Source organism: Phaenicophaeus curvirostris, chromosome 3 (assembly GCF_032191515.1).
Source record: "Phaenicophaeus curvirostris isolate KB17595 chromosome 3, BPBGC_Pcur_1.0, whole genome shotgun sequence".
In the NCBI taxonomy this organism is placed as follows: Eukaryota; Metazoa; Chordata; class Aves; order Cuculiformes; family Cuculidae; genus Phaenicophaeus; species Phaenicophaeus curvirostris.
In genome coordinates, this window is record NC_091394.1 from 58,708,944 (window position 1) to 58,726,926 (window position 17,983).

Consider the following 17,983-nt stretch of genomic DNA (forward strand, 5'->3'; position numbering starts at 1 on the left):
AGGATTGAATAACCTAGACCAGCAAGGTATCAAGGTACAATACAAAGACTGGGACTCAGGTGAATGGAAAGGACCTGTTGAACTAAAAATGACAGGAAGAGGTTATGCTTGTGTCTTAACAGATACTGGACCTTGCTGGATGCCGCAAAAGTGGATCAAGCCCTGGAAAGAATGGAAGACGACGGAGCAAGAGGATGTCACGTAACCTGGGGGGGTGTCTTTTGACAGAAAAGGGAATTTGGAATAACAGCTCTGAAAAGATCTCCCACCCGGATATTTTCTAATCTATAGTGACAGAGCATGGGGCAGAATACCCAGCAGACCGGTTGGCGGACCCTGTTATTTGGGAAAGTTAACATTGTTTACACCAAGTATACAATACGTTTTTGGAGTTTTGAGGAAAAATTTTTCGCCGGTTTATTAGCCCCAGGAGTTGCGGCTCTTGAAGCTGTGTCACAAGTCAAGAAAATGGCTTGTTGGAGCGTTAAAGCAAGGATTGTTTATCTTGATTGCCATTATTGTAGTTTTAAGTGTTTTGATGCTTTTAATGGTTATATTAGGATATATATTATTTATATATTATAGGTTATATATTATAGGTTATATTAGGTTATATGTTGGTTTTTACTGGTTAAAAAGGTTATAAGGACTCTGTTGTGTTATGCAAATTAGGAAGCTGGCTGTTGAAGGCGGGCTAATGTTAAGCAATGTATAAAAAGCAGGCAACGAACCCAAATTAAACGGCTGCACTTGGATCACACTGATCATTGTGTGTTGTCCCATTTCTTCTGTCGTCACACTCAACCACCTCCCTGGGCAGCCTCTGCCAGTGTCCAATGACCCTTTCCGTGAAAAATCTCCCCTGGTGGAGCTTGAGGCCATTACCACTTGTCCTGTTCCCTGTCACTTAGGAGAAGAGGCCATCACCCTCCTCTCTACAACCTCCTTTCAGGTAGTTATAGAGAGCAATAAGGTCTCCCCTCACCCTTCTCTTCTCCAGGCTAAACAGCCCCAGCTCTCTCAGCCGCTCCCCGTAAGCCTTGTTCTTCCTCAGCTTTCTCGTACACGTCCTTCAGGTACTGGAAGGCTGCTGAAAGGTCTTCTGAGATCCTTCTCTTCTCCAGGCTGAACGACCCAAACTGTCTCAGCCTGTTTATTTGTAATTCCTCTTGCTTCTGCACTTGTATCCACTTGAGTATTTGATAGCCCTTTATTTTAGTTCCTTTTCTCACTTGACCTAAGCGCAGGCTTTGAATTTTAGCTTATATTGGTGCACTATGTAAGACTTCATGGTTTGAGTACCTGTTCTTGTCCAGGCATATCAATCAGCATCCTGATTTTCCTATACATTCTGAGTCTCTGCTGGGAGAAAATCTTTCTGCCTGTGTACAGTGTACAGCAATTAGAGTTAAGGGGTCAAGTAAACATTCCTGTGTCTTATGGCAGATTAGAGATTTTTCTTCTGGACATGATTCTTGTCTTTTTGCTCCAGGAAATAACTCACCTGTATATCCTGTTGCCTTCTTCAAGTGTGCAAGAAACATTTGTAGAGAAGCATAGGAAGCATAAGCATTTATTCTATTCCAAAGAGATTTAGTTTTCTAGTGAAAATGGGCAAATGTTGTGTATATTTCCTTAGGTGCCGCATAAAGTTTTAGGGTGTTGAGGGGAAAGATTATATAGGTATCAAAAGTACAAGAAAGAAAAATGAGGCACGAAACTCACCTTTGTTGGTGTTTGAAGTTAACAGATACTGCATTTAATAGCATATTGGATTGATTACACAAAGTTCTCCCACTCCCAACAAGGAACAACATTCCACAGCTTGTAAAAACACATTCTGCTGTGCAGCAAGTTTCAGTGTTCTGCAAGTTGTATTAGGAAGACTATGCTGCCTATGTTCACTTTTCCAGAGGGGTGTTTAGGTTCAATCCATATGGGGTTGCAGCACTGCATTTTCAGGCAAATCACCAGTGACGATTAGTCTCAGGGTTGCTTTACCTAAATCAGTTCCCCCCTCAGCCTGCTTCCAGCTCACCAGCAGATCTGGATGAGCACAGCACATCTGTATCACAAACACCCTGTGATGCAGGGATTCTCAGGCTAGGGGCAGCCATATCCACTAAACCAGCATTGTATGGCAAAATGCTGCATGAATACACCAGTTCAGACTTGAAACTACTTTCTACGTGTATTTGTATAACACTACACTTAACTAACGTTTTTCTTCTCTCTTTGAAAGAGTTGACTTTTTTCTATCAGGGCAAAGTCTTGGATTTAGCATTCCTCCTTTCCAGGGCACCGAACCACTAAGCTGATGTGTTTTGTAGAGTCTAATATCTTGTTTAACGGGATTATTTCTCTTTGTGTGGTCTCTCTAGAAAAAAATGGCCTAAGCAGTAGATCATTAACTGAAGCCAGACATTTCCTCTCCTGACACTGTTTTTTATGAGGTCCAACAAGGAAGGTGCCAGCCAAGGGGTGGACTCTGGTGGGACAACACCAACTCTGAGGTTCTGCTCTTAAGACTGGACTGTCAGCTGCTCAAAACATAAATGTAAAGATCTAGACAAAACTTCTGAGGATCTCAGATGTATGTGCGTGCTTGTTTTAGGAACCATGCAAATCCTGGCCACATGGTTTCCTTTTGGGGAATTTAGTTGTTGCATTGCTATTATACCCAAGTTGTCTTTTTCAGTCTTTTCGGATTTCAGAATATCCTCAAAGACATAGGGGAACCTTCAAGAGATTGTTTTCTTTTGTTGAATCTGTAGAAAAGTGTAAATTAAACTGGCTGACCACCAATTATTAGTCATGGTTACCACAGGACATTGCTTTTTACTGTATGCTGTAAAACCAGTGAATTAAACATAAGCATTCTAATCACTTTTATGACGTTTATCAAATCGCTCCAGTAAAGCCTTCCATATGCTGCCTGGGATTGTTTGGTGCTTGCTTATAAGAGCTTGGATGGCAGTCTTTGTCTGAAAAGAGAAGAGAAAGTTGCCTTTACCAACCTGCTTATACAAGAACAAGAGTATAGCCACTTGACTTCTCAGAGGTTCAGGGGGTATTGGAAAATTCACATGTAAGTTCTACCTGAAAAAAAAAGTTGTCTTTTATATTAGTTAATTGTCCTAACAACAATTTCCTTGGAAAGGAAAGGAATAAAAACATTGATTGAAGTTTGGATAGGCTCAAATTAGTGAGTTTTGTCAAAGCTGGGCATTACTAAATTGAAGTGGCCTTTAACACATCCAAACATTAACTTTGTGCAGTTCCATCCCTGAAGATTTTGATCAAAAGCACTGGATAAAGTCTGACTAACCTTGTCTGATCTCATAGCTGACCTTGTTGGGCCAGGAATTTGGAGTAGGGACCTCCATCTGTCCTTCCCAACATAAATTCTTCACTCATTGTGTCATATACAGCATGCACATATTTAGATAATTTATCTCTAAATCCTGTACAGTTTTACTCTACATGAGATTCAAATGCAAGTTTGTGAAGAGGATGCATAAAATATCCTCTATTTCTATTAGGGATGAGAAATAACATCCCTTAGGTTTTCCTCATATATTTTGAAGTTTAAACAAAGGAAGCAATATACTCCAGTGATCTCCCCCAGAGTGATGGCAGAATACATCTGGGAATATAAAAAAAGAGTAGCCAAACTGTTCCTGACAAATTCACGTCCTGAATCCTTTCCAGGACAGGATCAGGAAGAGGTCAGACAGGTCACTGGTCATCTCAAACCCCACTTAAATTGGTTTTTTTACAGTAACATGAGCCACAGAAGACCTAACCATGCTCTCACTCAAGTCAAAGGCTTGACTTAGTAAAGCAAAACAATGTCGCGGGAAATTTCAGTTTCAGTTTTGCAGGTACACAAAGTACTAATATGGATAAAACTATAAGGGCAGTTTTAGCACTAATATTGCTTCCAGCCTCCTAAACCTGCTCGTTACACAGCTTGTTGAGGCAGTTCCCTTGTAACAACAGTTCAAACCCGTCTTTCTGGTTTCACTGCTATGAAGCCCAGAACAATCTGCAATAGATCCTTTAAAAAAAAAGAAAAGGAAAAAAAAAAAGAAAAAGAAAAGAAAAAAAAAAAGAAAAAGAAAGAAAAGCTGGCATTCTTGTATCTTTTTAGTGGTGGCAAGGTGTTTTTCACATGAGTGATTCCTAACAAGTGTTTTGATCTGTGTATTCTTAGGCCATAGCTGAGATTTTTGCATAAAGCTCTCCTTTCATCTTCTATGAAAAAATTTTAATATGAGCATTTTCTTTATAGACTAGAACTTTGAAAAATGCCTAATCCCTGTATCCATACATGTTTTTATGCTCCTGGGCACCAATGATTTCATCAAGCTGTATGTACTCAAAATATTTTTATATTTTGAATGCACATTTTTTTTTAACATTTTCCTTTTGAGAATGAGACTGACACTTTTATGGAACTTTGTTTCTAGAGCCCTATGTTAATTAGAGAAGATTCTCAATATGAAATTTATTTTCCTAGTTATTGAAAACTAAATTTAAAACACAGTTTACATAATTTCAGTTATCAAAGTTTTCAGAGGCACAGGAGAAACACTGTTAGCATCCCAAGAAAATAGAGCTAACAAAAAAACTAATTTCAGGTGCATATATAATAGAGGGCAAAGTATGTAGTTTAACATTGCAAAGAGAGCTAACTTACCTTTTCAACTAATTCCTCTGCAGTTATATTCGGATCATAAGGGATTGGCTCCCCAATGTATGTGCGAAGTTTAACTGGAAGCCCTCCGTATGGAGGAGTAACCGGCAATCGTGTACTTTCATATAGCTGTCTAAAAAATTCTGCAATAGTTTAATCGAGGAAAAAAATGAGCTTATAGTCACAGAAAACACAATCCAAACTTGAAAGCTGATTAATACAAAAGATTTCTTAAAAATACATGCTTTTCCTGATAGTCAAGGAGAAATTATGTCAGGTTTTAGGTAACTGCCCACCAAAACAAAGCTCAATAGTTCACTGAAATAAGCCTGCATTAAAGAACCAAGTCACATGGCACAAGCCAGTTATACACAAGCCATTTCCGTATTTGAGATACCTCTGACCCACAAGAGTGCTAGAGAATCCAAAGCAAGCAGAAGCCTGTAAAGCAAGGTATAAAAGTGAGAGAAAGCTGAGAGAAAAGTGGAGAAAATATTCTAAATATTTAAAATATATTTTATAGTTCTTACTTCTTTCTTTAAACATCCTATATCCTTCCCGGATATTTTGAGTATACATTGGAATGATGGGCTAAGGAATCAAAAAACCAAAAGATGGAAATGTTATATGAGATTTTAATTTAAGTTTTAGAGCCTGTTAATCCAGCTAAGAAATACACTTGAATACAGAACATAATTATCAGTCAGTTAAGTAGCAAACAAAGAATGTTGTTATAAAAAATAAACTTCAGAATAAAAATAAAGTTCTGTTTCTCAGTTCCCACAAACATTGCTGGTTTAAAGTCACCATCTGCAAGGAAAATGACTGACATCATATTAGAGGTTTATACCTTTCATTTTGAATGTATATTATAAAAAGTTATTTGTGATTCTAAAAAAAAAAAACAACGAACAACAAAACAACTTGTATGTTAAATATTTATTGCAGTGTCACTGACTGAAACTGTCCTTTAAGCCTGTAAAATAGTGGAAAAGATAACTTGAGCACCTATATCTTTCATCTGCACTCCCAGGGCTTTATAATCTTCCTTGATTCTGCCTAGGTTCCAGTTTGCTGTGTCATTCGTGCCCATGTGGAAGAGTAACTGTGAATAGTAATCTGTGCTCTTCATCATCACTGGAGTAACAGGACACTGGTATACAGAAAGGCCATTGCTTACATATATCCCTATGGAGATGAAGGTCATGCTCAAGCTGGTGGAATGCTGTAAGTCAAAGGGGCAAAAAAGGGTTGCAGCTGCAGGGAGGATCGGACAGGACAAACCTGACCAACACAGTATTCCATTCATGACGTTTTTCCCCCTCTGTTGTCCCTTTCCATTTTTTTTAAACCATATTTTGAGCATGTTTTTGGAATTACTTGTCCCGAAAACAATGAAAGAATACCTTTTTGCTGTTAGGAGTCACTACCACATAACAGAAACTACAGGACGAGAAAAATACAAGCAAGAAAAAGACCTAACCAGAGCCTAAGGAAAACTTAAAGTGATGGAAACCATTTAAAAGAAAAAAACCCCAGCAGATAACAAAAATATCAAATGTAGATAAAGTTGTAACAGTAAACCCTTCAGAACAAGAAATTATGGGAAATTATTAGAAATAAACCCTAAAAAAATAATCAGTAACATCTTTTAAAAGTGTATGACTACTGGACATTAAAAATACCACACTTAGCTTCAGCTATTGATTGAATACTGTATGTCTGACATTTAAAATATTTGAAACCCACCTATCACCCAGACAAAACACTTACAATTTTAGGAGTAGTGTGAGAGAAACATATCTTAGGCTATAAAGTCTGGCAATTATGAAAGTTACTTGCACACAATGACCAGTAAATCCAAGTACGGAGTGGGTAGCAGCATTCAGTCCCTAAGCTGATATAACTGGGTACACACACAAAAGCTTGTGCCTGCAAAGCAGGGCAATCAGATCTGCAGTAACCCACAGATTTAGATTTGTTGTGCAGGAACTGGGTTGGATCACACCTGGCCACCTTGAAAATCACAGAACCACAGGACAGTTGAGGTTGGAAGGGATCTCTGGACTAGTCCAAACCCCCTGTACATATTGGTCAGCCCTAAGTGTGTGCTGGTGCACAGAGTTATTCTATTTTTTTAAGAGTTTTATAAACAATAGTCCCTGTTTATCTTTTACCTAACTAGATTTGAAACAATTTCTTGGCACAGATAAAATGAAGGGATTTTCAGAAACGATGACTCCTCCCCATTAGCCTGTCATACTCCAGCTCCAGGCAGAGGGTATTTCTGAAGTTCAGGCCCCTGCCTACATAAATTCACTTGAGACAAATATATGTCTCAGAAGTTCATTGAGTGAGAACATTATATTGAACATAACACTCTTCTCTGACCCCAAGTAAGCATCATAGTTATACACAATGAAGTGGAAACCAAATGTGGAAACCCGCAGGCAAGGACTGAGGCTGAAACAACATTCTTTATTTGCTTTTCTTCAATTTTTTCAGTGGAAGATCTGTAGGACTTCCATAACAATATAATAAGAATGAGAGTGTCTAGCTATACATAAGTTATTTTTGTCTTTAAATCCCCATTCAAGTCACCTGTGGCAGGTTATGAACTATCACGTAGTCATTATTAATACTGTATAAAGTATGTGTGGTTCTTTGGTTGATGGCTACACTGTGCACAGCATAAATTAAAAACAAACCACTTCTAGTCCACTCTTGCCTTCATTCAGGATCCAAACAAGTATTAGCAAAAAATACGAATTGCTACATTACTGAACAAGTTCTGTTAGTTTTGACAAGTCTATCTCCAATCTTCAGTCAGACTACAAAACTATTGAAAACGATGCAGCAAGAATAAGTAGGAGCAATCAAACTCCAAATTTGTTAAAAGGTGGAATCCAGTTACTAATACGGGGGCTAAATTTTATATAAAAAATTGTTTATAAGGTTAATATTGCCCTCTCTACTGTTATATGCATAGCACTTCTATTTATTTATTGTTTTGTTTTAAAGTGTTTAGTTATCTAAGGTTTACCTGATCAGTTTTCCAGAGATCTATCAAAGAATCCCAAAAGTCAGTGGAGCCTGTTAGTTAATTTCAGTGATGCCCACCATACTGGGATCCAGTCAGACTTCATCATCATAAAAAGAAATAAGCCTGGAATGTGTGCAATAATAAGTAATACAAGAGCCAGCAGCACCGTAGAGGTGAGGTCAGGCTAGGAAGAGTCAAAGCATAAACATTCTCTCTGCCCTTCAGGTAACAGATAATCCTATGCAGTGTTTTGTCACACATGTTGCACAAGTGACCACAAGAACATTTCACACTGCAAGAACATTATTCTCAATGAATACCCAATTCATTAAGTTCTGTCAACAGAAGGTGCTAGCAATTTTAGGTACTACCATTCAGCTACTTCCATGTGCTTCTAAATTATGGAAGAATGGAAGGATTAAAAGGATTACTACCAAGGATTTTTTCTGATGTGTTTTGATCAGTGTGGCACTCTACATTAAAGGGCACTCAGAGTTTTTTTAATTCACTTTTTATTTTAAAAAAATAATTATTACACTGTAGAATTACACCATAAGGTTCCAAGTCAAGTGAGAACATCTGGCAAAAGATTGTTCAAATATTTAAAGTGGCTTGAAAGGCAGATATGAAAGCAAAATTATTAGAAATAACTCAAGTAGTTAAAGCAACACCTCCTTCTGACTGTTTGGATATATTATTAAACTAATACCTAAGAGGAAAGACTATAAGGGAATTCAAAATGTCTATATGAGTTTGACTGGGTTTATCCTATTCACATTCTGATATTTTCCTAGTATTTTCCACAATATATGGAGTACTGTGACTCACATTTACCAGACCACATCTTTAAGAAAAATGATAGGAGAGGAAACAGAGACACATACAATGTTACTTTTAAAAGGCCCTATAACAAGACAAACAAAGAGCTAGAAAGAGGACTCTCAGACTGAAACTACTCTTATCTATTGGGTAAGCACTCCTAAATTTATTCTAATGTTTAGGTACCTCCCCCACAAGATTTCAGACATCGATAAAGTTGCAAAGATGTATTAACCTAAAGCATGCATTTTGCAACCCTAAGTACTTTGTAGCTATATTGTAAGAGACCAAAGCAAAATTTAAGAAGCAACAAATTGTAGGGAGTGAGAAAGAGATGTAACTGCAGAAAAAACCTGGAAGGGGTGGCAAGAAATTTAACTTTCATGGGAAGAACTCAACTCCTTATATAGATTCTCCTGTGTAAACAGAAAAGGATTATGTTTATGCAGAAGGCCAAAGCAGAGCACTACAATTGATTAGATATTCATAGTAATCTAAAGAAAAATGGTGGTTGTGCAATTCATGAAAAGGAGGAGAAAGCTCATGGCAGAACAGGTGAAGCCTGGATGTGTATCAATATTGTCAGACACAAAGAGCACTTGATATACTAAGTCCAAATTAAGACAAGAAGTTAAGAAAATTTGTCTCTAATGATGATGGCAATGAGAAGTGTCACTTACGAAAAAGTCAGGGTTGGTGCTCTTTCAGCTCTATGCCATCCCAAATAAAATTATTTCCCAGAGAGTATAACAGAGAAATAGTCTCATTGGAATCAGATGAAAGAAGTCAGAGACAGTGGTAGAAGTTTGTACTTGTAGATCATCCATACAGAAAACATAACTAGAACTATGGCCACGTGTACATTAGCGGAGCACAAACCAATAGATGCTCAACTCTACAGGATGCTGAGGATCTGACATGAACATTGAACACATTTCAGTGCTCTGTTTTTATGTAGAACTAGTTCTTGCCTGGTACAATTCCATAAAACCCTTGCTCCCTACAGATTAATGTGCTTGAGGGAAGTGGTGGGAAAAAGATATCTTTACTCCCAAACCTTATCTTTTACATGAAGAATTTTTAACAAACACTCCTAAACTGTATTTTATAATGAAATGTGTATGCAATAAGCATAAACTGGGATTGATAATACATAATACTCACCACTTTTGCATCTAGAGCAACCTGAGCGAAGCCTTTTCGATTTCCCCACACAAGTTGATAACTTTCGTCACTGAATAGTGCTTCTCTAACTCCACCTGGTGAGATGGACACCAAGTGTCCATTCTTCAGTGCAATGAGACACTCCTCCCTTGTACCTGGCATAACTCCCGTTACTCCCAGTAATAATTTAAGTCCTGCAATAATTAAGCAGCAAATACAGTTATAAGAATTTATCACAAATACTGCTTGAATGTAGAAACAAGATTACAGCTAAATGAAAATCGAATAGCTGTATATTTAGACTAAGGCAAATTTGTACAAAGGAAGTAAAACATTTATAAAGTACATACTGGCAAAATGACAAATAAGTACCAGTGCCAAAATGTTATGGAGATGAACCAGCTTATCAGGAGCATCGCAGTAAACTAATGACTAAAACATGCTGTTTTCCATAATTATTAAAACAACAACCATGCAACCAAAGCCTGTGCATCACAGCTAGAAATCTGAAAATAAACATCTATTCCTCCCTCCTCCTTTTAAAATATTTTAATACAGAAAAAAATACAAATTTTCAGTACAGTAAAGGTTACTACAAAAATAAATACCTGACAAGCAACTGGGTTTAGTGTTCTTTTAAAACGTGACATTTAACATTTTTGAAGTTCCAGTTTTGAGTTGTTAAAATGAGTATTTTGTCATTAAATTGCAAACTACATGGATCAGCTTGGAATGCTGTTCAACCCTTAAGATGCTGAATGGAGGAAGTTAGCAGGGCACAGTGAACAGGTCAGTTCATCTCCTTTGTTTCCATAACTGGGATTGCTCCAAAAGGCAGACTGAGAACCATAGAACCACTCTATGCTTTCTTACATTACCTTCAAAATTTAAATCTATGAGTTTGAAACACCCGTAGAGAGCTTCAGCAAACAAGAATTTCCCCAGCCTTCAAATTCACTGTTCCAGCAGCATGGTTTGAAAAGAAACTTTATATTTATCAATGTAAACAACAACTACAGACTGCCAGAACTAGTGTCTAGTGCTGCAACTTTGACAAAGGTCTGTGACAGAAACTTTGGAAGACAGCAGGTAACGCAGTGCTGCATCCTGTAACTGAATTGTATTTAATCTTATTCAAGGCATCATGTTTGACAGATCTTTCAGTTAAAGGCAGATGTCGACTTTATTTAATCCTTTTGTGAACATATATGTAGTCCCGTTTCATCCTGCAGCCAACAATGCCATATTTTTATTAAATGGATACTTCCTCTGCTTTGCTTTAAAACTTTCATCTGTTAAGAATTATGATGTATCACATGAATATATTATCACTTCCTATTCCCCTTTTCCAGCTCACACAGATATCCCTCAGTCACGCAAGACTTCTCTCCTGCATTCTACCTCTTCAAAGGAAGCCATGCTAGGCCTCTGATCACCCTCATCCTTTTTTATATCTTTATTACTTTGCAGCTTTTCTGAGATGAGTAGACCAGAATTCCACACAGGACTCAAGATGTGGGCACCACATGCATTTTGAGTACATAGTGGTATTTTATGTTTCTTCTTTTTCAGGATAAGCCTAAAATGATGTTTGTCTTTTGGCAGTTGCTGAGACTTAAGCTGACATACTCCTAAAGCAATCTAGAAAATTTAAAACCCAATTACATGTTTATGCATTTAGACTTGTTCTTCTGCAATGCATTGTAACTAATATTGAGTTTCATCCTCCTTTTAATCAGTCAGTGATTCAATATTGGTATATAACCATACTCTCTGTGTGGGTTTTTACCGTCTTGAAAAAAGCAATATATTATGTACACATCAGTAGTCTGGAAATTGCACATCTGAAAGTGTCGCTTGGTCCTGACAATAGCTTACTATACATTTGTAATAAAAATCTCTGCTATGGACACTTCAATTTGAAACAGTATCCTCTCATTTATCCCTTAAAAAAGAAGTCTCCTTTACAACTCTGCTAAGCTTTACCTTGACTTAGGGGTCCTCTTAAAAGCCAACGATCTCTTGATAACATCATGCTTCTAATGTGTTTAGTACTACACGGTATTTAGTAAGTATGCCTCTATTTTTACTCATCATCTTTCTAGAGGTGCCTCAATATGTTCTTGCATCAAACTTGATCAAGTTTCTGCTCTTTGTTTTCAGTGTTTGAAGACAACTTCCTTTTCTGAACAATGTCCTTCTACTTTTAAATAGCTTCCCTTACTCTTTATTATTATAACAAATTTTAATATAAGTGGTATAAAGGTGATTTTAGATAATCTCCCTGCTAGTTCTTCTGGATGCTCCTTTATGTCTTGTTTTCCTGAAAATGAATCAGGTTTGCTTTTCTGTATCTTCTCCTTTTCACAATGGAATTATTTTTTTCTTTCTCAGTCTACAATGTGTTGAATGTATCGTGGTGATCAGTATTACATGGTTCTCTTCAACAGTAAAATCTCCTAAGAAGTTTTGTGTCCTACTCCAGGCTTTGATCAAAAGATAGATTTGATGTCACACCCCACTGCAATGGCTACCTGCTGTAGAGGGCAAATAGATACCTGATATCCTACCATCTACTGGGCTCTTCTGCACTCATAGCCCGTTGCTAACCAATCAGCAATAGGTCAGTAGTAACAGTCCTATTCTACACTTTCTATTGAAGCATGACATTTCATCCCAAAAGGATTATATAATGTCTGTTTGCTTTGGAGGGTCTACCAGTGTTTTTATGACCTTTACTGAAAAGACAGGATACTCTACAGTTTGCCCTTCTGCATCTACCATGTTTTAGTTTAAATGTCTAAAAGCAATCTTTTAATAAAAAGCTCTCTTGGAAGTGTAATAAATGTGAATTTCACCAAAACCAGCAACAAGTTGAGTGAATCCAGGATATATAAATACAAGAGAACATGTTCTTACCTGGTAAACGGAAGACAAAATGATCAGCTACTGACAGACAAATTCTTTTCTTCCAGAGAAACAGCCTAGCCAAAAAGTAAAGGCAGTCTATAGGAATAGCTCCATGGTAATACACAACAATGCCTGGTCCTTCTGGTAGGTTTTCCACACCATGAAGCTCATAACCTGTTGGGGATGGAAAGCAGTATATTGACAATGATAGCTGTAAATCATCTGTCCCTTTAAAGAAAACCGTTTACTTTCCTTTGTTAAATGACTTTCAGAGACTTGTGTAAGGCCCTGCAGCAGTTTTCAGAGAGTTAAGTCCTGGATGGATCTTTTAATCAGCAAATTGCAAAGACAAAGACCCTCAAACAACACAGGTTATTGGTAGGCTAATTTTTTTTCAGTTTAATCACTAGATCAGACCTGAACCTGACATTTTCCCCAGTAAGAGAACTAAATTATTTCTCATTAGCAACTTTTCCCAGTCCATAGTACAATAATTTAAAAAAAAAGAAATAAATTACTATATTGATGTGAAACCACTTCATCAGCAGAATGAGAGGCAAACAAGCAACAGGAGTATGAATCTCCGTTCTGTGTCAGGCAGAATGAAAATCCTGGGATTTTACATACTTAAAATACCTTTCACAATGGAAGGAAATTTCCTTAAAGACGTGGACTTTTATAAATGCCATTCCTCCACCCCTGGCTCTTCCTATGTTTGATTTAGATTTTAGATAGAAACAGACTAGGAGGCTAATGTTTACAAAGACTTGGGAAAGCTACAGCTTCCACCAACTAAGAGCTGTGCCACCTTTACACCTTGTCTGCCTCCATCTCCATCCCTGCTACAGTTCCTACCATGAGCTGTTCAGGGAGAAGGATAGGGATGGAGCAGGCAGAATCCTTGGAAGAGGATCAGGAAGTTTTATACTGCAGGTTGTTCAAAGATTAAGGGAAAAAGCTGTGAGGAAGGACACTAACATAGATAAACTTATTCTTTATCCTCAGAGCCGCAAAGTTAGGCATTCTTGACAGCCTTAAACTACATGTGGGAAGAACAAGAGCCTAGCACACAGCTGAGGAATTTCCTAGGGAGCATAGTGTGTTGAAAGTATCTGAAAGTTGACCGTAATGAAACTGAAAAAATCAGGTTACTTTTAAATTCTGTCACAATACAAACTTAATTGTGGTATCTAATTATTTCTTTGTCCATACAGCTCTTAAAGTTATTTTCAACAGTCATAAAACAAAGTTGTTTTCACCAAGTAAAAATACACTTAATTGTTGTGTTTTGCTAATTTATTAAGTAGGTTCTAAGCAGCTACTAAGGCAAAAAATAAATTACACGGTTCTTGCAGTTACATTACTAGAACTAACGTTAACAGTGCAGTTCACTCGGATGCCATGTGCAGAGACGTGCACTTGCCTATCCAGTTAAGAGAATTTACTCTATTTAAACTAATTTATCACTTTCATTCTGCTTATTATATAATGCAATCAGTCTTTGAGGCAGAAAGTTTTGGTTTAGATGCCATACAAAGTATAGTAAGTGTAATTTCTTTCCATCCATTTGGAAGAAATAAGAAGAAAAATAAATAAAACATATGTGTACTTACTATTTATTGTAATTCAAAGCTTCAGACAAGCCATGTCATACTTACCATGCCATACTCTGGCATATGTATCCCAAAAGCTTGCGATAGCTCTCCTTGCACTATCCCACACATCACTCAAAGGATCTGCTTTTACCTCACTGTTTCTCCGATAGATTAAAAGCAAAATATTAGAAAGGTAAATTAAAAAGAGCATTGTTAAAGGAACTATGAAAAAAACTAATATTGCACTTAGTGTCAGTGAGATGATGACCACATGGAAAAGGTATTTCTCCAGGTACCACACAACAGTCCATTCTTCCAGTACATAGACAAGGCAGCTTAGGTCTGTCATTGGTATCTGTCCTTAAGCACAGGATTCTTCTCTATGAATCATTTCCTGCATGGAGGAGAAAACAAAAAAACAAACAATAAAAAAAAATAAGAAAAAGCTCTAATTTTTTCAGTCATGGAAGTTTCTGAATTTAGGCAAAAAAAGCTTTCCATAGTTATACTTGATGCCTATTTTGAGATAGCACAAAATCAAACATTTTGTCTCTCTGTCTGTCATGCTAAGAAAGCTACTGGCAACTGCCATCCACTACTGCCTGTAAAGGGCGATGACATTAACCAATGTGTTTATGCATCTTTTTTATACAGCCAGATAACAGGGGCTGGAAGGACAAGGGCTGGAGTCCAAGGAAGCCTTAGTATCCATGCAACATGGCTGATCAGATTAATTCTCTGTTTAAGTATGGTTTACTTTTTAGAAGCTCAAAAGAGGGTAACTGGTAAGTATTTTCAGTAGTGTTAGCCAAGAAGGCTGCTACCAGAGGTCTGGGCTCTCCCAGTCCTCTGTGAAGCGTCCAGCCTGGGCTTCTGGTCCCTCTCATTTTGAAAGCAGCCAGCAGTAAGGGGAACAAACAGCAGTGTGAGCAGCTGAAGAGCCAGCAAGCAAACCCTGTGTGGAGCAGCGGTGTCTCCTACCCGAGGAATGAAGGTGCCTGGGACAATGTTTGGTACTGCTAGTAGCACTGGGAAAAGCAACTCTTCAGCCTTCATCCACACAACCACTCCAACACATCCGCCTTCCAGATTTTCCAGCCCTGGCAAGGGCCAGGTGGGCTCTGTGGCCCTAGTGCCGTGTTTGCCACATCTATGCAGTTCCCTATTTAGTCTCTCCTTACAGTCAGTCCTGCCTGCTTGGCAGCAGGTAGTTTGTTGCAAGGCTATTACTAAAGATGAGCTGACTATGTGCTGGAAGACAATGCAAGAGTATTACCACAACATGTTTACTCATAACTGCTTTGGTCTGCCCCAAGTCTCAATATTTAAGAGACATTTCTCTTATGCTTTTATGAAAACTAAGCCAGGAGCAGCTCAATGTTCTTCACTTCTGAATATCTCATAAAAGGTCAACAAGTGGTTATAGTGTTTTCTGAACAAACATTTTTAAAATTGTCTGTATTTTTCTCATCTACCTAGTGACTGACTTGAAACACTACTGTTCTGAGTGGAGAACATCGTCTGTGTTGACACGTGAGATGTTTGGGCTCCACCTATAAAGCATATTGAATTCCAGAGTAATAGCTGTATCTACAATGTAGAATTATAGGTGATGTCAGAACTAATGTCTCCCTACTTAAAGGGGAGCTTCTCTTCTAACAAAAGCCTCCCAGTCATTCAGATCCTGAGCTCCTGCTGAAGGAACATTGTGTTGATAAGGATGTTATCAACATTATAATCCCAGGGAATGGAAGTGCAACAACAATGCTGTCACAAGAGACCTATGGCATCGAAATTAAAACCTTGTAACTGGCTTTCAACCATGACTAAAGAGTGGATAATCTTGGTCTTGCCGCTCACCAGTTTGTTCTCGGCAGTAGGTTTAGTGGAGCATAATGTGAAGATGAGTGTAAAATAGCTGGACACTCCTCTATAGAGAATTGTTAACATCTCCTTTCTTGTGTCAGGCTCCTGCTTTCTCTTCTGTCAAACTCAACTGCTCTGCTTCACAAGGGAAGTGATCTAACAGTTAGAACTCTGCATCTTGTCTTTTGATGTAAATGAAATTCCAATCTGACATTTCCCACATTTTCTGTGGCTGTTCCACAGATGACAACTCTTTTGCTGGTCTCACGCTGCCACCATTCACTTTCTTTGCTTCCATAAAGCCACTTATCTTGTACATTGGTGTTTCTAAATGTTTCCCTGCATTCATGGATTAGCAGCACATCTGCCCCAAAACTGAAGGGTTTACTTCCCTCCCCCACTTCCCCAAAACAGAAAATACCAGTAATTACAGTGCCCATTCCCCTGCTTTCTGTGTCTACACCCTATTTCACACACATAGAAGTTGCCTAACTGGAGTATTGCTTCCCATTTGTTCTCTACAGCCTCAGCAAATTCCCAATGGTGTTTGATTCACCACATGGAAATGAGGAACTATCCCTGGGCAGGCATCAGTATTTGGCTCAGATTTCCAGAAATGTGGCAGGTAAGAGATGGAAGAGAGTGTATGAAAAGCAGGATCTGTATTCAGTGATGCTCAGGCACCAGTGAAGTATATCAAGTACCCAACACCTACTTTTATACCTTCTCTTCACCAGGAAATGTCCTTAACATTCTCAAACGCCATTAATGAGAAAACACGGGTGTTTTCATGGAATCATAGAATAGTTTGGGTTGGAAGGGACCTTAAAGATCACCCAGTTCCACCCCCCTGCCACGTGCAGGGACACGTCCCATTAGATCATGCTGCTCAAGGCCCTACCAAACCTGGCCTTGAACATCTCCAGGGATGGGGCAGCCACAACTTCCCTGGGCAACATGTGCCAGTGTCTCACCACCAACTTGTGAAGAATTTCTTCCTAATGTCTAATCTAAATCTTCTGATTTCCAATTTAAAGCCATTCACACTCATCCTATCACTACATGCCCTTGTAAAAAAAATCCCTTCCCAGCTTTCCTGTATGCCCCCTTCAGGTACTGGAAGGTTGCTCTAAGGTCTCCTTGGACCCTTCTCTTCTCCAAGCTGAACAAGCCCAACTCACAACTCTCTCAGCCCGTTGTCCTATGGGAGGTGCCCCAGATCACCTTCGTAGCCCTCTTCTGGACTCATTCCAACAGTTTCATATCCTTATTACGTTGCGGATTCCAGACCTGGACACAGTACTCCAGATGGGGTCTCACAAGAGAGGAATAGAGGGGCAGAATCCCCTCCCTCGCCCTGCTGGCCACGCTTCTCTTGATGCAGCCCAGGATACGTTTGGCCTTCTTGGCTGCAAGCGCACGTTGCCGGCTCACGTCAAGCTTCTCATCAATCAGCACCCCGAGTCCTTCTCTGCAGGGCCGCTCTCAACCACATCACCCCCCACCCTGTACGGACACCCAGGATTGCCCTCACCCAGGCTCCCACCCCGTCCTTGTGGCAGTGGCGCTCCAGCCCTCAGTTCCGACGCCAATTCCTCAGTTACTGCTGCTTAGGGGTCCTGGCACAGATCCTTGCCCGAGCACACGGCTGCTGCAGCGCCGCCGCGCCCCGCACCGTGCCCCGCACCGTGCCCCGCACCGTGCCCCGCACCGTGCCCCGCACCGGACCCCGCGCCGCCGCCGCCCTCCGGCCCGGCCCGGCCCATCTCGGCCTGTCCCACCTCGTCCCGATCCGTCCCGTCCCCGCTCACCTTCCCGCGGCGCCGTCCTCGCAAGAGCCCCGGGATGCGGCTCCCGCTCGGGATAAGCGCGCCCGCCGCCCCCGCG

General features: G+C 39.3%; 1 protein-coding gene across 1 annotated transcript; it reads right to left on the bottom strand.

The window, feature by feature from the left end:
* Window positions 1-1,707: 1,707 nt before the first annotated feature.
* Window positions 1,708-14,620, bottom strand: LOC138719130 (DGAT1/2-independent enzyme synthesizing storage lipids-like). The gene is made up of 6 exons (XM_069854116.1): window positions 14,294-14,620; window positions 12,645-12,809; window positions 9,726-9,919; window positions 5,230-5,290; window positions 4,703-4,842; window positions 1,708-2,984 (listed from the first exon to the last, which is right to left on the bottom strand). Exons 1-6 carry the CDS (start codon window positions 14,577-14,579, stop codon window positions 2,880-2,882), a joined length of 951 nt encoding a protein of 316 aa, XP_069710217.1. The 5' UTR covers window positions 14,580-14,620; the 3' UTR covers window positions 1,708-2,879.
* Between the last annotated feature and the right edge of the window lie 3,363 nt (window positions 14,621-17,983).